This window comes from Mycena indigotica (assembly GCF_014461135.1).
Source record: "Mycena indigotica strain 171206Taipei chromosome Unknown Mind.scaff0010, whole genome shotgun sequence".
NCBI lineage: Eukaryota > Fungi > Basidiomycota > Agaricomycetes > Agaricales > Mycenaceae > Mycena > Mycena indigotica.
In genome coordinates this window covers 1,683,791-1,694,867 of record NW_023503009.1, presented here as the reverse complement: position 1 = coordinate 1,694,867, position 11,077 = coordinate 1,683,791, and the positions used below count along the sequence as shown (strand labels likewise).

The window sequence follows — 11,077 nt, the reverse complement described above, 5'->3', positions numbered from 1 at the left end:
ATGATATCACGCGCATCAAACGTGGCGAAACTGACAGTGAAATCCTTTGTTTCACTGTCAGTTTCAGCGTGGATGATACTAAGGAAATCAGCAGTGGAGAAATGCACAAAGATTCTCTTTGTTTCTATGTGCATTTCTCCACTGCTGAAACTCTAGGTTTACAGCACAATGAAACTATTCTTGAAATCTCGAGTTTATTTGTGCCAGAAATTGCAATTAAAACTATTAGTATGTACATTTCAGAAATTGTAGTAGAAACTATGCGTATATCAGCGACTTGCGAGTCAACCCGCGAGTCGACCCCAAGGGTCGGACCTCCGGGTAGACCCCAAGGTTGGAGTTTCTAGCTGGGACACGCGATTAGCGCGAGTGACAACGCAGTAGGGTCATTCCTACCTTACACGATCGAGGTGTCGACCGCGGTGGGCTGGGCCAGACCCAAGAGGCGTCGAAGGGTGGCGAGGATGGTCGCGAAACGCGAACGACGGTGAAGCGGCTGGGTTTCGCGTCAGCGAATGTAGATGAGTGGAGGGGGTCCAAACCTCGTTCAGGACGCGCGCCTCCGCGTGTGCACGACTTTGTACTCCGGGTAGATGGTTCATCTGCCCCATGTAAGTAAGCAGAGCTGAAAAAAAACGAGAACTGACCTTGTGGTTGTTGATTATGGTGTGGTGGTGGTTTAAGGCAAGGTGAGTTGTCGCATCGTCACAACTCACCTTGCCTTAAGTACTCCCATCGCCATCAACGATGACAACGCGTCATCGCTGGCCAAACGACGGACCGCGTACGATGGAGGGAGGGAGGGGAGAGTGTGGATGGGGAGGGGAGAGCGTGGATGGGGAGAGGGAGGGGAAAGGGAGAGGAAGGGCGGGACAACGTCGGACGCAAATGGGGTCTGCGAGAAACCTGACCCGCCCCGCGCTACTCTCCAACGCTCCACTGCCACGCGGCATTCGCGCCGTTCGCACCGTTCGCACCTTGCTTGTCGAGGTCGACGACGAGGTCGTTGTCGGCAAGCTCGACTTCGGCGTGGTGTCAAAGCCCGCTATCGTCGTTGCCCCTGCTGTCGCGGCCGCCCCCCGTCCCCATGCTGTGAGTTGTTTCTTGTTTGATTCTTGATTGCGCTGAGTGTTTGTGTAGTCGGTCGCCACCGTGGCCGTTGCGGCCAGCCAGGAGGTCGCGGATGTCTCCGTCAACGTTACCGCGCCCGAGGCGCCGGTTTGCTCTCTTTCCTTCGTTCAGGCCAAACTTCCTCAATCCGCGCCCCGCACCCCGGTTAAGCGCCGGTGGGGTCGCCTCAGCCGCAGCGCTTCAGGTCTAAATCTTCACGGCCACCAGCAGCAAACTCAGCCCGCCGGCGCACAACGACTCGGCCTCTCGCGCGGGATAAAGCTCGTCGGCGTACGAGCGGATCGTGGGCCGGCGCGCGGGCGGGTACTGCTGGGGGTTCATTGCTGGTTGCGGCTCATCGTTCGTGATTGAAGGGAAGGGGAGGGGGAACGTGAAGGGAGAGAGAGGTCGGTTGAGGAGAGAGAGAGAGGTCGGCTGGGATTGTCTGTCCTGTCACCCTGATTGTGCGACTTCTTCATTACTTTTCCCACTTCCCCTGCGCGACTTCTGCTCATGCTCTTGACAGGCTGCGACGCCGAGTTGCTTCTGCTCTTCTTATATTCATGCGAAAAGCCCGGCATCGACCCGCCCTCCCGATCATCGCCATTCCCGCCCTCATGCCCGACTTCGCGCATCTAACGTTGTTGGCGCAGTTTGAGAATTCTAAGTTGCAGTAGATGGCGCTGGGTTAAGCCAGAGCTTACTACTGGTAGTCCTTATTGTTGTCGTTCCCCTCTCTACCAGTCTACAACAAGCCAAGTCTCTTTCGTCACGAATGAGCCAGCTCAACCTCGGCTTGAAGGTGTTTATTCGCTAAGCACCGGTTACTGTGTTTCCCACTCGGAACGACGCGCCTCAGGCCAGTCGCCAAAATGGGACGGTCCCTGAAGTTTACTGCCGTTGATTGGACGCTGCTGCTGAGCGCGCTGGTCAAGTCAAGCTCATCGTTGGTGGTGAAGACGAAGTTCATTTGCGTTGTCTCCAGGTGAGTCGTTGTCGTTGTTCATTTGTGTTTTCTGACCGCTCTGGTTAGCGGCGGGTTGACGCAGCCGTTGTTACCACGAGAAGTATAATTTAAATCGACTAGCACGAGCTCCCCGCTGCACACGTCGTTCACTGGCGATGAGACCTATAACCAATCCTGCAAGCCGCAAGTACATCCAGCTTGACATCTCGAAGTCACTCCCATTCGAGCTGCACTTGTCTAATCACATTTCGTCTTCGTCTTCGGACATTTGTAGTCACTGCTGACAAGTTTCAAGCCCTACCGCAAAATCAGTCAGCAAGGTATCCCTATGCTAAACTGGTTGTTGTGGGTCAAATCATAGGATGAGATTATGCGGCACGGTTTCACACTTGGGAAAACAATGTACAGTTGCAATATTACTGTGGGGGGCTTTCAAAGCGAGGTCTTGACCGGAATTTTACTCCATACTCCAAATGCTGCACGCCGATATGCAAGACATGTCCTCGTCGACGACGACGATCTGAAGAAGTAGATTAGGCCGAACTCTAGAATGGCATGGTTCATGACACTCACTGTTGCTGTTACAGGACCTGGAATAAAGATGCCTCCGGGATAACAGTTTTGGTGTTTTCTGTAGCTACACCCTCCTGATTGCTTGTCGCTTGGGTTGGGTTGGCTGGAGAAGTTGGGGTACAGATGAAGCAGGTGTTGTATCATATTCAAGAGTTGAATGATTTCTTGGAGAGAATAAGGATTGGTCGCAGGGAAAGAGAAGGCAGCATGGTAACCCATTGCTAGACTAGTCACATAAGAGTCGGTTGCGAGGAGTTGTTTGGACAATTTGAGGAGAGGTTCTGAATTCAAGACAGATAGCACAGACAGAGCCAGCGCAAGTGGTGACCGCCGCACGAGTGACGCGTCTTGAAGCGCAACACTGGGGCCGGCTGTGAGTAGGTTCGTCGGCGGAGCCAGCGTTGGAGTAGTTGCGGGGCAGGGGATCCCTCTGCGCACCATCTAGGAAGTTACTGAACATATTCTGTTGGAGTTGGTCAATAATCATCGAAGCCGTCTACCTGGAGCGTGGTGAAGGGGAAAGAGATGGCCGTGACGGTCACGATCACGGTCACCGACCAAATCGGGAACCTCGTCGTGATCAGGTCACTCGATGGGTCAATAAGTAAACCAAAATATGTTATCCCCCCACGCTTACTATATATGTAGCCACGTGCGACACTCTGACCGAGCGCAAGGTCATTTGTCCACGTTCAGCCCGTATTTTTAGTAGGTTTGTAGCCCACGACTTACTTATATTCCAACCCGAGCTTTGCCTGTTCCTAACCTCAAAGTCTGACTGTCTCGATACTATAATTGAGCCTCACTTTTCCAATCAACTTTATCGTTAACCCACCTCGATTTCGCGACTCATATACCTATTGGATGTAACATGTATTTACACCTCTTGCTAGCCCATGTATCCAGCCCGACTTTCTACGATAGATCAACATGATCCAGCCCGACTTTTGCACGTCACACGAGCATGATGCTAACCCGACTTTCAGCCTCTCTCTTTTGCCATTTCGACCATGACTTTCGCCACCTGTCCCACTTCCATCCTATGGCGGTCCGTTTGTAAAATAAATAAACCTCAATAATATGAATCAAAATCTCATCTGTAAATAAGTCAACTCCCATCTCAAGAAGTTGAGAGGCTACCTTGAAATATTTGTGGTCCATTGTGAAATATGGGTAGTTGGGCTAAGCCATTCGTTTTCAGCGAGAAGGGGTTTGCACGTGATCCGGCCCGGGCCCCGACCGAGGCCAATAGTGCTCGGAACTTGGCAGACTTCCCTTTCTGGCCACATTTAGCTTAAATTAATTGTTCAAAATGTATGAACTAGACATTTTCTACTACTATAAGATGAGTGGTAAGTGTAGGTGTTTAACACCAGTCGGACCACCATTAAGATCTACGCAGTCGTGCCCTTCTCCGACAAGCCTGATAACCCAGCTTGTCCTTTCTTCCCAACAGAACGTTCTGCGCAACCAGCTTGTGACTCTCCAAATCGACAAGCTCCTGGAAGCCCAAGGTGATGAGGTCAGGGCAGTCAACACTGGTGATCATTATGTTCCCTGCGCGAGAGCACCAGCATGGGCCCCGGCCGGTCGGTTCGAACGCACCACCACGACTTGCTTGCAACATAGTCTTCTCCTCTAGCCATTTTTATGGGTGGTGCAAATCGTGCGATGACACCACAACCAGGACTGAGACTTCGAGGACGAATATGGGAGTCACGAGGAGGAGATGGCGCTGGGGGGCCTTTGTAACTGGGCGGATGTAGCATAAGGAGACGAAGCAGCAACAGCACTAAGACCACAGGATGTGCGGCAGCAGCAGGATGATTTGTTGGATGAAGTGGATGTGGTGCTGATGCTGACGCGGGTTTCCCAACTCCGCATATCCGCCATAGTCCGTTGGCCAGTCACGACGGTCGCATTCAACAAGCGCTGGAGCTGGTAATACAGACGCTGATCTTGGAGGCAAAGGTGGTGGATATCTTTCTCGCTCCCGCTCCCTTCCGCGTGCTCTTTCTCATTCGCTTGCTGAAACCGGGATGTATCGGTCACCACCAGGTAAGTAGTGGTCACAGTCTTGTTCCACAGAAGATGGCAATGGCGGGTAACGTTCTCCACCAGTGTGACGATCGTTTGCATATCTGTCGTACTGTCGCGTGGCGGAGTTGGCCTCGCAGGCTCTCGCGTGGCTCAGAACGGTCGCGAGAGTCAGCGGTCGTCGTATCGTCCATTGCTCAAAAAAGGTGTTGATAAATGTGCTTCCAATGAGCGCGGATTGAGGCCGGAAGAAGTTGGAGTTGGGGCAGCTAAGGCACTGAAAGCCGTTAGAGGAGCCGATGCATTTTGAGGTTGTGCTTAGATGCGGGCTTGAGATTCGTTTGTGGAGCTCCCTATATGCTCTCGAAGACTTGTTGTCGGACCAACATAGGCTTGGCCTTGCACGTGTGCATTCGCGGCAACTGGAGCAGACCCAGAGCTCGTATGTAGTAGCAAGAGAGTGTTGAGGATTGCGACTGCTGGCAGAAGGCGGGCCCGCACATCTGGTGGACGGCGATCTACCCCAGTGCTAGTTTGACCATTGGTATAACTTGTTGTCTGAGCGGGGCGGTCCCAAGAAGCGTGTGAAGCCGTGGGAGTCGTTTCGCTGGCAGTTTATCAAGTAAGACCCTGGTTGCCGCAAGCACATCTTTTTGACTGCGAAAACGTTGTCAGCAACGAAAGCAAGAGCCTAGTAGCTTCAGACTCACCCATTTGTGGCCCCCCGCATCAGTACCTTCCTCTCCCGTCCTCGAGCCCTCCGTTCCTTTTCAGTTCCCTCTCGTTTCCTGCATGAAGGCGCCTGCCGTGTTGGTGGGAAGAGGAGCAGACTCGGACGCCAGCGTGGCGTTTCCCACGGGCTCGGGCAGGCCGGTCCGAACGCGGAGGCCTTTGCCACGACCCACCTGGCATGTGCACGACACAGGGCTGGAGGTTAGGGGGAAATGGTTGGCGGTTGGAAGGAGGTAGAGGGTGGGGGTATTCGGGCGAGAAGGTCGCAAGGAATGCGGGCGAGCGCGTGCAAGTGCATGATTGCTCGCAATCGTCCTTGCAAAGTTGGAGGTGGGTGTGCCGATCCAGAATGTGGTCAGAAAGGCAAGTTCCGAGCACGATCGGCCTGGGCCCGGCCCCGGCCAGAGTCACGTGCGGTCACGTGCAGACCCTTCTCGCGGAAAACAAACTGCTCACACATTATTCCACAATAGACCAAAAACAGTTCACGGTAGCCTCTCAACTTCTTGAGATGGGAACTGACTTATTTCCAGGTGAGATTTCCATTTATATTTTGAGATTTATTTATTTTACAAACGGACCGCCATACCATCCTACTACCATTGGTGCACTGCAGCCTAATCATCTGCCCCAACCCGACTTTTCGCAAGCACTGAAGCAACAATAATCCAGCCCGACTTTTTTGTGCTCTCATTTCCCTGTCCCAGCCCGACTTTCAGCCAACTTGCACACCACCTTTGAGTAGGATGGTTTTGACATCGTCTTTGGCTGATGAATCGGACTGCCAACTGGGCTGACTGGCGACCTCAAGGCGACCTCGGTTTGCGTAGAAGTCACGTACACGTGACTTCTACGCAAGTGTACGTGACTTCTACGCAAACCGAGGTCGAAACCATCCTCGACCAGTATCCTTTATTACCACCATCTCCAGCAGGCAAAAGTCTGGTCCAGCAATGCCAGGTGTGTTGATTCCAGTTCCATAGCTCTCAAACTCATGTGCACCCTAGTCTGCCCGGCTCTACTACCGACTACTCATCGAGATGCTCCGGTCAGACAATGGCAGCAATGGTTTTTTTGGAGACTGCTCTGCTTTCTTTTGCTCGCTGCGACATGGCTTCATTGCATTTCATGGCTGAGACTTGCGATGGGAAATAAGCCCAGTTCAGCGCTGGCTTTCTGTCGTATAAGTCTGGGTTCGTTTGTCCGCTGAAATACGATGAGAGTGTCGCTAATTTATGGTGCAGGTTTAGTTTTTTGGGTCTATTGCTTTCAACACCCGCCGCTTTCTCCCTTTCCCCCTCCTGCTCGACGAGGCCAATACCACATATCATTGATGACTCCACGTCGGTGGAATCAAGCCGTAACCAACAAGTCGTTCACGGTCTTTGTCCTCGGAGTGTCGGGCAGTTCAATACCTATCAGTGAGTGATCTTCTGAATTTCGCGTTGACTCGTATCTCATCTATGATAGTTGTGCAAGGATCGACAACGGGGAATGACCTCAAGCATTGGCTTCAGTCGCGTGGGCTACTGCCCTGTGGATCTTCATGGCAAACCTATCTCACCCATGAGCGGCAGTTGGTCTCAGGCACCGACACGATGTCAGCGCAGGGCATCGGCGACTCATCACACCTTTCATTGCGGTGTCGTTACTTGGGTGGATCCAGGAATAAACGTAAGAGGGACGAAGTAGTGAGTGAATTCAAGTTTCGTACTGCGCTCTGTTCACCCCTTTTTTTCAGGATGATTCAGATGCTCGACCCAAGAAACCACAAAAAGGCAAAGGTGGTCGGCCAACCAATGCTTCGAAATTAAAGCGATCCCGCGAGAATGATGATGATGTATTTCATGAAGATACGACTCCTCCCCCCAGTCTCGCACCGGTTCCAGAAACACCTGAATCAAAGCTTCCGCTCAAGGTTGTCAAGTTCTCTCCACGTACTCGACGTACCGTCACATTTGCACTCAGTACCATGACCTTTTCCGACGACGAATATGACTCCGACCAAGTACCAGTGTCTCGACGCCAGACCTCAAAGCGTCGCCAAACACAAAAGTCGGATCCACGATTTAAGCCACTGAATAAAGTGAAGCGAAGCAAGTCAGATGGCTGGCAAACGTTGGGAAGCACTAGCACATCCGAAACATACCAGTATTTTGAGTCTTCGGTCAGTCTATATTGGTTTCATGTCAAGGCACTAATATTCGTACAGAAAAATGATTATGGTCCACATCGTTATCAAATATCAGACCAGCTCGTTGAGATCCAATACCTTGGCCACCCTCTTGATCGTCCGCAAGACATTCGGGCACGGCCATTCATGCTCAGTTGGATCACAGATGATCGTTCACCACCCAAAAGTTTGCGGAACAAGCCTCGTCCGATCTATCGTGCAACATATAAGTGTCTCGGTAATTGCTCGGCGTTGGATGTCCCCAAAGCACACAAGAAGCGCAAAACGGATCGTCAACCTCACTCAAGTGATTCCGGGTCTGATTACGGCAGCAATAGCGAGTCGGAGTCTGAGAGCCCGTCATCGTCGGAGAGCTCGTCATCGGCAACAACCAGGTCTTGTTCTAGCAAGGTACAGCTTCAGGTCCGTCTGATCTTCCTCTGTCTTTGCTGTCTAAGTAAGCTTTAGCTCGAAGTCTGTTCGGATGATTTGGGCAAGGTTATTGTATATCAACGTGGACGACATGGACCAGCACCAAACGACAGTTTACAAATCTCTCAGTATATTCGTCAGTGTATCATCGAGTATGCCATGCTCGCAAATATGACAGCAGGACGGATTAAGCGACGTTGAGACCATAGTTTTCTGTTGCAATTCACACTGAAAGATCGACAGGTTTGACAAAGGCATATACAACATTCAACACACCTCTATTCAGACGACCGACATCTGCCCAAGTGGAAAACATGGTAGCCAACATTCGCAGGGCAGAAAGGTTGGACACCGATCCTCTCTTGTCAATTGGAATATTTGCCGACAAGAATCCAGACAAGATCTTTTAGTTCGTTTCCCACAGCACTATTTTGTCTCTTCTGACTGCCTGGTTCAGTTATCGTTCAGCGGATCTTTCAACCTCTCCACCGTCCGCATTTGCGACAGGCATTAAATCCGAACACTCTCTCCAGTCACTCTTACTATGGGGAAATCAAAATGGCATTGGCTTAGACTCGTGTTGGAGACATAAAAACGAGAACCGGGCTCCTGTAACATTCGTCACCACTATTGATCATAACCGTCGCATGCTACCAGGAAAGTCGATTGGACATATAAGAGAATCTACTAATAACTCAATCATTTAGGCCCTGTTTATGTCTCCGCAAATGTGACGACTGAAACACTGACCACCTTTCTAAACCAGGTCAAGATATTGGTAGAGAAAATGGCTCGTTCTATTGTGAGAGGCAGGTAGAATCTCAAACCTGATCTATCCTCACTGAGAGATGCACAGGGGCTGTAGGCATCCATCCTTCTCATGCAAAGTTTGCGAACGAGCTCCGCGTAGCTGCCCGACGAGTGGAAAGCGATAGCAATGGCTGGGTCCCATTATTTGTCATGATCGACAAATCACGCGCTGAGCTGAATGCTCTCATTGCAGGTATGCCTTCAGGTTCTGACTGTACTATATCATCTTATCTGTTATAGTCTGGCCTCAAATCTGTGTTCGTCTCTGTCAATTTCATGTCATCCAGGTGAACAAATGTCCGTCAAGTATGATACTATTCATTGATACCAAATAGGCAGTTTTGCGCTGGGAACAGGATGCAAGGTCGCCAACAGCACGTCCTCAGCTATCACGTACTGCCAAGGACCTCCTGCTACACGCTGTTCGTGAGCTACAACGATGTAAAACAGCAGAGGATTGGTCAGCAGCACTGCGAGTTTTCAAGACACGTGTGGCTATACTGTCGGCACACAAACATGACACTGTCTCCCTTATTATGGATTATTTTACCCGAAACTGGTTCTCGGAAGAGTGGCGAGGTTCGAGATGACGATTATCTCTCCTATAACATTACTTAATCTTGACAGATCTGTGGACGGACATGGGGCTACCGGCTGGACATAACCGTGACCGAATTTCGACTAATAATTGGACAGAGCGTGCATTCAAGACTTTTGACCAGATATTTCTAGAGAATCGGGCCAACAAATCGTGAGTACAAGTGAATAGACTATTGTTGTGATGCTAAAATATTGAATAGCGCATATCGGCTTGTGGTTATTATCGCAAATGAATGGTTTTCGTTCTTTGAGAACTGGCAGTACGATAAGCCACGTTTTGACGCAACAGAATTCAAGATTGCGGAGCGGGGTCATCGTTTATGGAACTCGGGCAAGGCGGTGATTCCCCAGTTAGAAGACCATAAGGGTCGTCGTGTTTGGCGTGTTGCAAATCCAGAGGCACTTGGAGATGACGAAGGGGAGTCTGAGTCTGAAAAGAGTCAAAGCGACGAGTAGAGGCGACAAGTGTAACCTTGAATCACTGTAATCATTTGTCATTCAACTCCTATTCTTGCTCTCTACCATGGCTCGCGAAGGCCACCGTCGTCGGCAATACTATGTTGTGGTCGAGCAGCATGACAACTCATTATCTTGCAATTGCTCTGGCTTTCGTCAAACTGGGAAGTCATGCGAACATATTGTAGCTGTTCGCTTGGAGATTCAGTATGGCACTGTTTACGAGTATGAAGGTATACATTGCTGTATCAAGGCTTGTACTCAACTGACTGAGTTTAGCTGTTGAAAAACGAGCACTTCGAGGGAAAGGTGCTGCAGGAAAATCACGAAATCCAAAGAAGAGCTCGAAAGGCATCAAGACTGTTCCCCGGCGCAAAGACAGCACGATTACTAGAGACTATGAGCGATTTCTGGCACAGTTGGGTAAGGAAGAAGATCCATGGGCAGAGCTGCCCTCGACTATCCAGGAGGAGCTTGGTGATGGTATACTGGTTGAGGACGAGGATGTCGATGAGAGCGATGGAAATGCATCAGGAGTCGATATCGACGACCCACTCACACGGATGAGTAGTCAAGGTGAGCACCACTTATTAGAGTCGCACAAAGGCTCTGAACATTATTCAGTGAGTCCTGGTCGCCCTGCAAGAGTTCAGCCATTGCATCCCAGTCGAACAAAGTCTGTCGCCAATCCAAAGAAGCCCTCCAAGAAAAAGAATAAGCCTAGTAAAGAAGAGAAGAAGAAGTCCAAATTCCTATCTATACTGTCGACCATTGGCTCTGTGTTCAGATTGACTTTCTAACATCCACCTTTACACTCTTTGATTCATGGAGAGTAGGCATTAACCCTTCTTCTCAGGATTGGAGAAAGTCAAAACATTCCTTGATTATATTGGTCAGTTCATAACCTCCTATAGGCCTGTGTTAACAAAGATTTCAGTTACTCCGAACTTGGCTGCAAAACCTACTGGAACATCTTAATGTACCAATTGATTGGACTCTTTGGACAATGGATATTGCCCCCCAGGTTAGAGCACTCCTCTGGAGATAATCAGACTTACCTATTTCCTTTTGCAGCACCAAGCATTCCAGACGAATAGCCATGGGCATCTATGTGTGCTTCACAATGACCCTTCTCTGTCAAAACTCAGAAAATCTTCAACATCTTCAGAAGATCATCACACCATGGG

The 11,077-nt window shown here is 50.3% G+C and overlaps 2 protein-coding genes across 2 annotated transcripts; both read left to right on the top strand.

Moving 5' to 3' along the window:
* Positions 1-6,190: 6,190 nt before the first annotated feature.
* On the top strand, positions 6,191-8,841 carry MIND_01128400 (uncharacterized protein; the record flags this gene model as incomplete). The annotated part of the gene is made up of 2 exons (XM_037367835.1): positions 6,191-6,379; positions 6,427-8,841. The coding sequence occupies 2 exons, from the start codon at positions 6,191-6,193 to the stop codon at positions 6,553-6,555; spliced, it is 318 nt and encodes a 105-aa protein (XP_037215667.1). The 3' UTR covers positions 6,556-8,841.
* Positions 8,842-9,957: 1,116 nt separating this feature from the next.
* Positions 9,958-10,690, top strand: MIND_01128300 (SWIM-type domain-containing protein; the record flags this gene model as incomplete). Its single annotated transcript, XM_037367834.1, has 3 exons — positions 9,958-10,123; positions 10,170-10,466; positions 10,515-10,690. 3 exons carry the CDS (start codon positions 9,958-9,960, stop codon positions 10,688-10,690), a joined length of 639 nt encoding a protein of 212 aa, XP_037215666.1.
* Between the last annotated feature and the right edge of the window lie 387 nt (positions 10,691-11,077).